The sequence below is a fragment of the Peromyscus maniculatus genome, chromosome 11 (genome assembly GCF_049852395.1).
Source record: "Peromyscus maniculatus bairdii isolate BWxNUB_F1_BW_parent chromosome 11, HU_Pman_BW_mat_3.1, whole genome shotgun sequence".
Taxonomy (NCBI): Eukaryota; Metazoa; Chordata; class Mammalia; order Rodentia; family Cricetidae; genus Peromyscus; species Peromyscus maniculatus.
Genome location: NC_134862.1, coordinates 62109104 through 62121933, shown reverse-complemented (window position 1 = coordinate 62121933; position 12830 = coordinate 62109104). Strand labels below are relative to the sequence as shown.

General features: G+C 51.3%; 1 protein-coding gene across 4 annotated transcripts in view; it reads right to left on the bottom strand.

The window, feature by feature from the left end:
- The window catches only part of Nmnat2 (nicotinamide nucleotide adenylyltransferase 2), a 206943-nt gene that overhangs the window by 18930 nt on the left and 175183 nt on the right, over positions 1–12830 (bottom strand). For all 4 annotated transcript variants that reach the window (XM_076547636.1, XM_006979925.4, XM_076547635.1 and 1 more), the window contains exons 4-8: positions 12608–12686; positions 10800–10926; positions 8660–8740; positions 7296–7340; positions 3125–3201 (exon numbers count right to left, since the gene is read on the bottom strand). In XM_076547636.1, the coding sequence (XP_076403751.1) occupies positions 3125–3201; positions 7296–7340; positions 8660–8740; positions 10800–10926; positions 12608–12686 (409 nt within the window). The remainder of the gene's footprint in view (positions 1–3124; positions 3202–7295; positions 7341–8659; positions 8741–10799; positions 10927–12607; positions 12687–12830) is intronic.

Here is a 12830-nt window from a genome sequence, read left to right as displayed (position 1 = left end):
TCCGCATGTGTGTGTGTGTTTCCTATGAGTAGAGGTGGCCTGGGAGGCCAGAAGAGGGCATCAGATCCCCTGTGTCAGGAACCTCCCACACTCCAGAACAAGGTTCCTCCCCCTTTGGATGACTCAGCAGCGCCAACGCTGTGTCATTACTGAAGGCCAGTGTGACACGTTTCCCATGTCGCCATGTTCAAGGACGCATACGCTCCGTACCCCCCAGCCACCATGGCCTGCCCTCGCTGTCGTCTCTTTGGAGTTACAGGGGATTGTGAACTGCCAAACATGGGTGCTGAGGTCCTTTGCAAGAACACCAAGCACTCTGTGCTCTGAAGCCCTTTCTTCAGCCCTCTTCAATTTTGTTTCTTACTCGGCCAAGGTTGGTCTCAACACCAATGACTAAGGAAAGCACGAAAGACCAAAGATGGGGTGGGGAGCTGGGCTCCCTGGTCCTCACTGTTGGCATCTGACCCCACCCAGAGCAGCAGGGAGGACATGAGAGTCTACAGAGATCTAACCGGGAGCCAGGAGAGACTGGCCAGCCATGGTGGCAGGTAGGTGTGTGTGTGTGTGTGTGTGTGTGTGTGTGTGTGTGTCTGTTTCAGGCTCCAAGCAGCCTACTTCAGGCCCCGAGAGGAGGCTCCCCGCAGGTCCCACTTAGTAAACAGCCCCGGGGAATTCCTGCTCACACAAGTGACTCTTCAGACTCCTGAGCCGGCTGCCAACCTCATCCCTCTAAATTCCCCCGACTGCCCGGGGCCTCCCTGGAGAGGCCCCAGGCAACTGCTCGGCCCTGCTGGTGGCTTCTTACTTTCTCAGCACCCAGTAGAGGGTGGAAGGCAAAAGCTGATTAAGCCACTTAAGCCAAAACCGAAAGGAGGCTTAAAATTTCACCTGCAGGAAACTGTCCAGGGTTGCGGATGAAAGGACCGACCGACCGACCAACTGCTCAGAACGGCCGGCCTCGGCCGCCCCTCCTCCATAGCACACAGGGCTCCAGCATGTACACCCTTCACCGGGAAGCTACTGGGTGCACCACCGTGCTTGGTTCGAATTAGTTGAATTTTCTCAATAGCGTGTTTTACAAGCCAGGCATGGTGGAGCAAGGCTAGTCCCAGCATTTGAGAGACAGAGGCCAAAGGATCAGGAGTTCAAGGTCATCCTCTCAGCTACACAGCCAGCCTGAGACCAGCCTGGGCAATACTGGACCCTGTTGCAAAAAAAATAAACATAAAACAAACAAAAGCAACGTGGTGTTTCATATGAACTGTGTGATAGGTGCTGTTCCGTGCAGTTAAATAGTGTCATCTGAATCTTCAAAAAACACTATTATGCCCATTTTAATTCTTTTTTTTTTTTTAAAGACTTATTTATTTCTTATGTATACAGCATGTATGACTGCTGGCCAGAAGAGGGCACAAGATCTCATTACAGATGGTTGTGAGCCACCATGTGGTTGCTGGGAATTGAACTCAGGACCTCTGGAAGAACAGTCAGTGCTCTTAACCTCTGAGCCATCTCTCCAGCCCCCAATGCCCATTTTAAAGATAGGAAAAACTGAAACTCAGACCTAGATCTTGTCACTAGATGTGTTACGTAGAAATGGAGTCTAAATTCTGATTCTAAATGGTCCCTTTCTCTTTTTTCCTCTTCTGGAGATATAAAGGCAGACAACAAAAGAGTTTCCTGTGTACGTCATGTCTCCTAACACCTGTCCGCAGGCCTTGTACCACACATTTCTTTAACATCTCAGACCGCTCTCAGTCACCTAGCACAGACTTGGGAAATGACTGCAGTCCAGAGTGACACTGAGGGACAGCCCAAATCAGTGCTCTAGGTTTCTGTTTCTTGCTTGGGGTTTGGAGACCGGCACGCTCCCCCGTGGCTTCACTGTAGACAATCCCTGACTATGGTCACCATGACAGCCGTTGCCCAAGCTGTTTTTCAGGAACTGGAGGCAGCAGAAACTAGTTGAAACTACTGCCTCAGGCAAGTGTCCAGTGGGTGACCTTTCAACATCAGCTGGCTAAAGCTCCACCCTTAGGGCCTGCGAATGCCACTAGTTTCTGAACCCAGCCCAGGCAAAGCTTTGATGGCCCACTTGCCGCCTCCGTTAGCTTTCTCCATGCCTTTGACCCTGCATATCTCATCGCTGCCCCTTACCTTTTTGAGACCTAGGGCTCCTGCCTCTTCATGTCTGGCTGCCTCGTCAATACTCTTTTTTTGGGGTGTGTGTGTGTGTGTGTGGAATATTTGCAATCATTTCAGCAGCTAGCAGATTGGCATGCCAAACAGTGAGCAAAACAAGCTTCACTTGGTAACCAGAGGAGCTGAATGATTGACATGGTTGCCCAGCAAGTTTATAAAAAAAAAAAAAAAAAAAGCATGAAGCCTGGCATTGCTGCCAGCCGTGTACTGAGGCAGGAGGATTGCCAGGGCTACACAGCAAGAGCCTATCTCAAAAACAAACAGAAAGGCAACTTGCACAGGACCGTGAGGTTGGAGGGAGTTTTAACTGGACATGTCTGACGACTGGATTAATAAAGGAGCGAGAGAGAACAGCACAGGTTTCCGCAGTGGGCTGACCATCCGGCCACAAGATGGGAACTTCTAAATGGCTTGATTTAGCGGGCTCTTTTCCCTGTGCCGAATCAGTCACCTGGAGGACCCTACTCACCTTTTGCCCTTAGCCACTTGCGTCCCCCCTCTGGTCCTAGTCTCTTGCTGAGGAAACCTAGGTAGTGGTTTCTACCTCTTCAAAGAGGCCAAAGGAAAACAAACCTCGTCTATAATCTCCAAAGGGCAAAGTTTTTTCTTAATTCCTCCCTGCCTGTCTCCACACCCCAGGCAGTGCTTGGAACCAGACTTTCTATAACCCAGAGCGCTTTTTTCCCAGGGCTTCCCAGGGGTGAGGAAGAGGAGTGTGAATAAACAAGTGGTAGGGAGATAAAGCCTGAGATAGGTGAGAATTTTCCTCCATAGTCATGTGAATGAATTGCCCTCTTGGGAACTCTGGGGAGGCAAGATTCCGGTCTGTGCTGGGGGAGGGAAGCCCAAAGCCCAAGTCCAAGATGCCTCTCCCACCCCCCCTCCCCCGCCCCCTCCACCCATAAACACACAAGCTACTCACATCTGCCTCATTCCAGAGTCCTGGGATGCAGAAGGACTCCAGCAGGTCACTACCACACAGCAGCAAGATCCGCAGCTCTGGGGAGGGAGAACGGAGTTTGCAAAGGGCATCGGAGCAGGTCTGGGAGACGGCGCTCAGCTTTCTTCCCTCGCGAGCACAGGAGTCTGCACGGTTGGAACTGGGTGGTCCAGATCTCCCTGACGACCCCACACCGAGGTGTCTGGAGTTCAACCCTCACCCCCCCCAACCCCCTCCCCCCACTCCAGTGGGATTTCCACATGCAGTGCATGGAGGGTGGCCAACTGTCCTGCCTACCCAAGACACAGACACAGCCTTTGAGGGCCAAAGCATTGGCTGGGCTTTCTAACCGAGAGAGCCAGCGACATACTTTGCTTAAGGGCTTAGAGAGTCTCTCTCTGTTTCTCTCTCTCTGTTTCTCTCTCTGTTTCTCTCTGTTTCTCTCTCTCTCTCTCTGTCTCTCTCTCTCTCTCTCTCTCTCTCTCTCTCTCTCTCTCTCTCTCTATCTCTCTCTTTCTCTCTCTCTCTCTCTCTCCCAGACCCTGTAGCCCAGGCTGGCCTCAAACTTGCTATATAGCTGAGATTTGAACTCTGGAACCTCCTGTCTCAGCCTCCCTAGTGCTGGATGATAACAGGCACTTCTCTCCATTTGGAGTGTCCCGTGACAAGTGCCAACAGAGTCGGGATGGGGTGGCGGGAGGTCACTGCCTGCCAGTGGAGTGTCTGAGTTGATCCCCTGTGCCCTCTCTTTGTGGCCGGCCATAGCCCTCGGCAAAGGGCTTGAGAAGCAAGGCCAGAACCACGCCCCCCGCCCCCCTTTGCCCATGGAGCTTCCTGCCCGTCAGCTCCTTTTCTTCCCTCGTTAAGCCTAATTTGAATTATCCCAGTGAGGCCCATTGTCATTTGACACTCCCGGCAGACGGTTGCTTATTACAGAAGAGAGATGGGGAAAGAATCGGGATTCTCGACATTCCACAGAGTGGCCTGCCGCGGGGCTGCGAGTGCAGATCTCAGGCTGCCCAGGTTTCGGCTTTACCAGGTGTGTCTGAGACCACAAGCCCACGTGTGCTGAGCTGACCGCCACACCTCCAGACACAACCCCTACCGCCGAGGCCCCTGATGCTGAGAGCCCAGAGTTGTTTTGCCTGACTTTACACCCCGGGACTTTCAGATGTTGAGCTTGTCCCTGCTCCCCAGAGTCTCCTGATGGGAATGAGGCAGGCGGCTAAAGCAGCCAACATCTCATTGTCCAGATGTCTGGAGAGTGTCTGCACTGGACCAGGGTCTGCACAGCCCACCCCCTTTGGGGGAGCCTGATGAAGGTTGAGAGCTTATATTGCTCAGTGATCTCTTCAGGTACAGAACCTTGATTTGTCTTTATGTTCCCAGGGCCTGGCAGTGACTGGCACACAGTGGGTACTGAGACCTGGTGAGTAGTTAAGCCAGCAGATGAGGTAGTTACAGAGCCCCACAGGCTGCCTTGGGAGAGCCCTTGGACAGTTTAGGGGCATTTTTACAATGTCTGGTTTTCACGCCCGGGGAGCAGAGAAGTACGTCATTGGTATCTGGTAGATGGGATGTTAAGCGAGCATCCCACAGTGCACAGGGCATCCCCACAACATAGAATTATCTGCCCCTAAATACTGGCGGCACCAAGGCTGAAAACCCCGAACTGGGTTTCCCATTCTCATGCTAGGACTCGCTTCTCTTGCCCAGACTTTTAGAATGAGCCAAAGCACAGAAAGGTAGAGTGAGACCTCTGACTCCCCCCTGCTCCCCAGAATCAGAGCAGATGTGTCATTTGTGACGGACAGGTGACCCAGACAGAGTCTGTGGTCCCACATGCAGCCACTGGAGGGCAGCAGTCATTTCCATATCTCCAGCCCTTGAACTGGGGTAGCCCCAGGGGAAGCAATCAGCTGTTGGAAACAGAAGGATGGATCACGGATGCCACAGGAGAAGGTGGCTTTTTCCTATGATGTGTGCAAGGGGGTTTCGTTAAGGGAGCCTTGTGCGCACCCGGACCTCACAGAACGTAAGGGTCAGGATGCAGGCTAGTTCCTTTGCCCTCCGCTGGGCTTTGCCTCCCTCCCTGGTCATCTTGACCCAGGGCCAGCAGCCAGAATCAGTCCTCTCCCTCTACACTCCCTGCTGAAGAATGCCAGCTATGTGTAGCCCAGTGGCCCACCCCAGTTCCCACGGTACACGGAAGCAGCCGCCACCTGTACCATCGCAAACCCGGAGTCTGTCTGTCAGCAGGGGCCGCGCGGCTCTGCTTTTCAGAAGCCAAGAATTCTTCGTTCCCTGGCCCATCATCCTTTTCAGACACTAGGGATCCTTTTCCCTTCTAGAGAGCAAAAAGGGTCAGAGGTGGCTAGGCAGATTTAAGAGCCAGAGGGGATGTCCCCCGGTAGGGCAGCATAGCCTAACATAAGCCCTGGGTGCTGGGTAGGCAAACAAGTTCACAGAAGTCCAATAGAAAGTCTGTTGGATTACAAAACCTGCCGTGTTTGTGGGGAGCATCCAGAAAGTCAGGTGTCCACTTTCCTGCAGACTTCAGAGCACACAAGCTAATGTATAAAGGACATTAAAGTCTAGAAAGGTAACTAGAAAGTAAAGCACTTGAATGCTCCACCGCTGCTTCGCTGCTTCGATTTAATGCAGTTTGTTTAACTGCATGCGACTAGTATTTCATCTTTACTAATGGCTTTGCTTAGTAACTAGCTGTCAAAATTTTGCAAATGGTTCTAGCAAAGTGATATGAATAAACTCAGGCACGACTATGTCTCGGACCAGAGATGTACCTCGAAACGTTACCACAAATGTGGACATTAAGGTGCCGAGACATGTCATCATTTCCATGCCATTCTGTGGTGATATTTTATTTGTGCAACCCAGTAAAGTTTATCTGAGGATCAGAGGAAACAGCCAGCCACTATATTAAACATAGAGGTCAGGCAACGGTAGCACACACCTTTAATCCTAGCATTCAGGAGGCAGGAATCTGTCTGGATCTCTGTGAGTTCAAGGCCACATTGGGAACAGAGCCAGGCGTAGTGGTACACGCCTTAAACTCCAACACTAGTTAACCGTAAAGGTTTGGAGGCCTGTACAGACAGACAGAAAATAACAGAACTGGGCAGGAAGAGGAAGTGATGTAGCTGGACAGAGAGAGCAAATGAGATAGCAGAACAGAAAGGCATACAGGCATGGGTTTACAGGAAGTAGCTCTCTTTTTGGAAGCTGAGATGTCGGTGAGGTGAAGTTGGCTTATGGCTTTTCCTATTCCTCTGATCTCTCAGGTTTTCACCCCAATACCTGGCTCCGTGTTTTTCATTAAAAAAAAAACTGTTTAGCATTCGACTACACCACTCAGAACCACAGCAGAAGCCCAGACCCCGAGTGTACACTCGGAGGAGCATCAGGAAGCCAGCTAACGGATCTTTGCAGCTAGAAATTAAGTCCATGTGGGTTGGAGGCCAAGTTGCCTCTCCTTCTAGAAGTCTGCTGACTCTCCTCAGCACCCGTACCAGCTCCATTCCGGCCTACCTCTGCCATGCTTTTCCAGCTGCAGGCATTTGGGGTCCCCCCGTCCCCCGCCGCCGCTGTCGGCCATCTTTCACTCTGAACCCTTGGAAAGGCTTCAGTTTGCTGATTTGCTTCAGTTATTTACACAGCTGTCAGCTCCTTCCCATCAGGCAGCTGTTTGTAACCAGCTTCTGCCTACCCTGGGTTGAGCCCAGGGTCTCGAACAGACAGAGGGATGGATACCTTAGCTCCAGCCAACCCTTGCCTCCTTCTCGACTTTAAAGCCCTGGAGATGGAACACTGCCCTGTTTGTGTGCAGTATGGACGGGGGAAAACAATGGTCTCTCTCATTAGCACTGACGCTCAACTTTCGTTCTTTTCTGTGAGGGAGGGGAAGCTGTGGAGGGGAGACTGGTAGTCCATCCACTCCTGCCGGGGAAAGCGGGTCCTTAGGAGATGTCAGATGGGTTCTAAGCAAGATCATCTACAGAAGGAACACTGAGACAGTGGACCCTGCTGCAAACACCCTCCAGAGGTGTCAGGCCTCCGCCCTCCCCGACATCCCGCTTCCAAGTGATCGGAGGCAAGAGGCTCCAAATGCCCCCACTTTCACGGTTCAACTCACCAATCTCTTCATACCGCATCACTGTGCCCAGGTTGGCATTCTCATCTGGGGAGAGAGAGGGGGGACCATTAGGGAGCTTCGAGCCTCAGTGGGAGTGGCTGGGGCGGGATGGAGAAAGATGTATCAGATGGCAGGGAGCATCTCCTCCCTTCCCCGGGCAGAGCTTCATATTTCTGAGATTGTCATAGTTAGGACCATCTCACTGGGAACCCAGTGACAGACACCTTCTATTTCTGTATCTTAGGCTGCCCACAAGAACTGTGCCCATAGAACTTAGGGACACAGGATTTGGGGTCACAGGAGATGGCCTCCTCTCCTTCTGTCGCTTCCTGGTTTAAAGAACCAACAAAACTGGGATGTAGCAAAAGCCAGCAAAAAGAAGGAAGGGCAGGGCCTCTGGCACGTGTTCCTGGTGTGCACCGTCTGCGTGGAGGTGCACAAGGTATGCACGTGTGCACACACACCAGAATAGGTGAGCTGCCTTGCCCCTGCCTCTGCCTCTGCCTCTGCAACCGTCTCTTGGTTCCCTCTCAATATGCCCCAAACTGGAAACCTCCGTTATGGAAGAAGACAGCACAGACCAAAAGGAACCAGTTCTTTCGGCCCTTCCGGGGCTCTTTCAGAGAGTACATTTGGAGTTAGCAAGGGAAAAGCTCTAGGGCCTGTGATGTTCTCACGCAGGCCGAGTCTTTGAGGAGCACCCAAAAGACAGAGGGAACCCAGGGAAAGAATGTGGGCCCACTGGAGGAACAGACGCTGCCTGAATTGATCTGCAGGATCCAGGCCCCACGGGAAATATCCAGTGTGCAGACATATTTTATGGAGGGCAGGGTGAGGACGGAGCGCGGGCTGGAGGAGGGAGATGGCCATGAAAGGCTTCCCAGGACCACCACACCCTCCTACTCCCATGACCTCTTGACACCATAGGCCTGGGCATCCCTGCTTGCCTCTGGTCTATTTCAACCACTGCTCTACAAATGATCGTCCCCTAGGATGGCCAAGCTGACACAACAAATTCCACAGGCAAGGTGACTTTCAAGCAGCAGGCATTTATTCCTGAGTGTTCTGGATGTTGAAAGCCCAAGATGAAGAAACCAACATGGGTAGTAGCATCATCTCCTTGTGTCTTCAGATGGTAGAAGGGGCGAGTTAGCTCCTCAGGGTCTTTTATTTACTTACTTATTGGTGTGCAATTCACCCTCATGATTTAATTGTCTCTCAAAGACCCTGGTTCCTAATCCTACCCCCCTGAGGGGGATTAACAATTCAATATGTGAATTTCAGGAGGTGGGGATTTGCTGATGAATCAAGAGAGGTGAGGAAGAAGAAAGATGGGCCAGGGAAAGGAAGTCCTGCCCCCTTACCTACAAAGGTGAAGCGCTCCACGGGAGGGCGGACACAGCAGATCCTGGTGAGGCTTTCTCCCACCTTTCCCAAGATCTTGGCTATGGGAGAGAAGACAGACAGACAGAGAGAAAGAACCACTCACAACTGACACTGGTGTCAGCCCCGCATCGGGGCCACTGTAAACAACAGGGGTGTACTGGGGAGGGGAGGGGGGCTGGAACGTGGAAGGCAGGAGGGAGGAGGGTAGAGAGGAAGGACAGAGCAAGGACAGCCCGAATTCTTTCTTCTCACTCAGAGTCCAAGGCACAAGCATGTGAGCCATGGTCTGTTTTCTTGTCATGGGTATTGTTGAAAAGTAGAAAATAGAGAAAAGGGAGATATATAAAGAGAAAAGAAACAGCACCCACAATCCCACATCTAAATAGAACCACAACTTAGCATCTTGGTGTATTATTTATTTTCTTCCATTTTAATGAGTATAATGCATGCATGTTGAGTCAGATTGCAAATTTAAAGAGCATTCATATGGCTGCTCTTCTAATTCTTTTTTTTTTTTTTTTTTTTTTTTTTTTCAATCTGAGACAGGGTTTTTCTGTGTAGCCCTGGCTGTCCTTGCTCTGTAGACCAGACTTGTCTTCCTGCCTCTGCCTCCTGAGTGCTGGGATTAAAGGCATGCAGCACCATGCCTGACTGCCCTTCCAATGCTTAAGGTTATGGTTTGAATCTTAAATGTCCCCCAAAGGCCATGTGTTGAAGCTTGGTCCCCAGCTGGTGACCCTGTGGTAGAAGTTTTAGGAGGTGGTGGCTAACGGGAGAAAGTTAGGTCAGAAGGTGTGTGTCCTGGTTTCTCCCTCCCCTCCCTTTGCTTCTGACCACCACAAAATAAGCCATCTCCTCTGCCACTCACTCCCATGATGCTGTATGCTTCTACAGCACCAAAACAACATGGCCAAGGGCCCCTGGACTAAAACCTCTGGAACCTGGGCCAAACACATCTTTGTTACTTTAAGGCTGGTTTTTCTCAGGCATTTTGCCACAGCAATGGAAGGCTGCTGTGACTAATACATTTCTCGAGAGCTTCTCAGTGGGTTTGTCCCAACCCTGTCCTTAGCCACTCAGTCCCACTGGACAGTAATACCCAAATCCAAGGGACCTCAGCCTGTGGCAGACTCCACATTGGAGTCATCTCTGCTGGGTGAAGGAGGGCATGCCTGCCCATGCAGGTGGTCTTCACAGTAGTCAGGACCCTAAGTGGCTGAGAGGTGGCCTGTGTGGCTCTTCTGTGATCTATCTCTCCAGGTCCTGGTTCCAAAACTTGCTTAGCACCCAGTATAAATGCATGCAGACTATGGAGTCCTGGCTCTTCTTTATAGCTTACTATGTTTATAAAAGACCAGGATTATAAGTCTGCGGTCTCTCAGCTTGAAAACTAATGGGCATCTGTCTCTTAGAATTTGTATTCGGTCATGTTTTGTTTGAAACAGCATTTCATGTAGCCCAAGCTGCCCTTAAAGCCCTGATCCTTCTGTTTCTACCCCCTCAAGTTCTGGGACACAGGAGTCTGCCACCACACCCAGCTTCAACTGTCAGAACTGACCTGGGAGAATCCTTTAGAGCATGTCCCTCGGGCCTGACAACCTTTGAACTGTCCAGCTTAGGCCAATCACAAACTGTCTCTGGATCTTTCTTTTTTTAATTTGTCAAAGGAAAGACAGCATCTACGTCACAGAATTACTGCATTTAATGAGAACACAAGCAAAGACTGAGAACAAAGCTCTGTAAAGCGCACAGTGCCAGTGCGGAGAACGTTCTGGTGCCTTTGCTTTTTGCTTTTGAGGAGGGGGCTGAGAGTATGGGCATTACGTATGTAACGTGACTCATGACGCTGCTACTTCCTCACCGCGACCCTGGGTGAGACCCTCAACTTCTCGGAAAGAGGCGAAGAAAAATGCTCCCTCTCATATATTAAATCCCTACTTAAGGCAATTATATTTATATTTAAATATGTAAGAAAGCACACTGTCCTCTCCTCTTCTCTCTCTCTTTCCTAGGCTTCACCCTCCTCCTCCTCTTCCTCCTGCTCTTCCTCTTTCCAGACTGACTGACTCCAAGGCCAGGTGACTCTGAAGACGGAGAACCTTGCCCAGCGTCCCTTACCTGCGGTGGGTTTGGCGGTCACGTTGCTGTTCTGGTAGATGGGCTGGGTGTTCTCATGCTGTGGCTGCCCAATCACAGGCGTCATGGAAGGCGTGTTGACATTAGAGAGGATGCAGCCGGTCACCCTCTGGGGAAAGGGAGAAGCACTCAGTCAGTGTCCTTAGCCAAGTGATGCTGAGAATCACGACCCAGTTGTCCCCATGGACATCTGTCTACCCAGCAGAGTAAGGTGACCTTGAACCAAGGGATGGTCTACACGGGTAGAAAACACGGTAACTCAGCAAGAAAAGCTTGGGAAGTGACATCACACAGCCCTGAGCCGCAGTTCAGGCTCTCCTCCTTCTAGATTTTTGTTGTTGTTGTTGTTGTGTTCTGTTTTGTTTTGTTTTGAGACAGGGTTTCTCTGTAGCCCAGGCTGGCCTCAAACTCAGAGATCCACCTGCCTCTGCCTCAGAAGTGTTGGGATTAAAGGCCACTACTACCTATTACCTTAAATATTCTGTTCACTTATCTCCACTTCCTGAGTGCTGGGATTTACAGGCTTCAGTCATTCTTTGCAGTTAAAAAAAAAAAAAAAAAAAAAAAAAGGTGGGGAGGCGGGAACTACATCTAGGTGGAAATCAGCCAGTCTCCTCTCTAGGAATTAGCCCAGTTGGGCCGATCAGCATCCTGGCCAAGGGACTATCCCTCAGGAATGCAGGCCCACCTTAAGCCATTTTGACTGTGGCAGAAATACTTGAGCAAGTCCATGCAAGTCTGGCTGGCCTGTGGACGGCCTGATGCTGACAGGGCTTGGGGTCCAACCTTCTGCGTGTCATGGCTCTCTACGGTCCCTGCCTGCTTCCTGGGGCTCAAATGAGATCATACCGTGAGGGAGCTCTGCAGGCGTGGGAAAGGTCAGACCAAACAGGAATCATCACCACCTCAGCCTCTACAGGCCGGACACGTCAGTCACACGGCCAGCCAGAGACGAGTGCCAGGCAGAGCAGGATGTATTTGTGTCACCCAGGAAGTGTGGGGTGAGTTCCAAGTCCCCTGGGACCTGCTCATCACACTTCAGAGCCACATGGTGTCTTGAGATACATTATCCATGACCCTGTGTTATCAGGCCCACTGATCCCTTCAGTCATGTAGAAAATAAGGGGCTGAGAATGGAGCCTTCTCCACAGTGGAGCCGGAAGCAACTCCCCTTTACCCAGGGTCAGAGAGTGACAGAGAACTACAAGCTAAGTGCATATTCAAGGTCCCCTCCCTGAAAGGCAGCATCTCTGGAGTGATGGTGCCCGTGGCATTTTCAGGACCCTCAAGCCCCAGGGATGGCCAGAAAGACCCTCTGGGCACAGCTTCCATAGGCCATCCTGCAGGCAGAATGCCTGGCGTCCTTCTAAGCCTTAGAAGAGCAAGGCATTTGTTTTGTGGGCTAATCCACTACTTCCATCTCCTCCTAACATAAGAAGGTCATAGCAACATCCAGCTACATCTGTGAGGCAGCTTCCCAGCCAGCTTTGCGGGCTCCTCTGCCCAGCTGTGGCTGATAGATTAGAAGGGTGATCTGCTCTCTTTCATTATTATTTTATCACCAGAAAAGACAGTGCCACACTGTCACTTAATAGCTACTCTGTGGTTGAGGAATTCCTCTTGCTGCATCCTTAGTCTCTTGCTCTGTCTAAGAAGAACATGATTGGCCACATACCTTACCCTTGCCTGTGTCCTGCTCAGGCCCCATGTAGCTCTCCTGTCCTCGGCAGTTCTTACACACTCAACCTTGACTGGCTCATCCACCCACCCTCGGCCGTGGCCAGACTCACCTTCATGAGGTCTCGATGGTGTTCCAACACGCTGCAGGTGGTCTGCCAGGTGTCTTGGTAGCACTCCCATGGGTCCACTCTGCCATCACAAGAGAGGCTGTGCTTAGTCTCCATGCCATGCACTCTCTCCTCTTCGCTGCCTTCCAAGGCTCAGGGAGCTTAGCAGGCCTGGCCATGCTGTGTGCTTAGATCTCAAATCACGTTAAACCAGGCTGCGAAATAT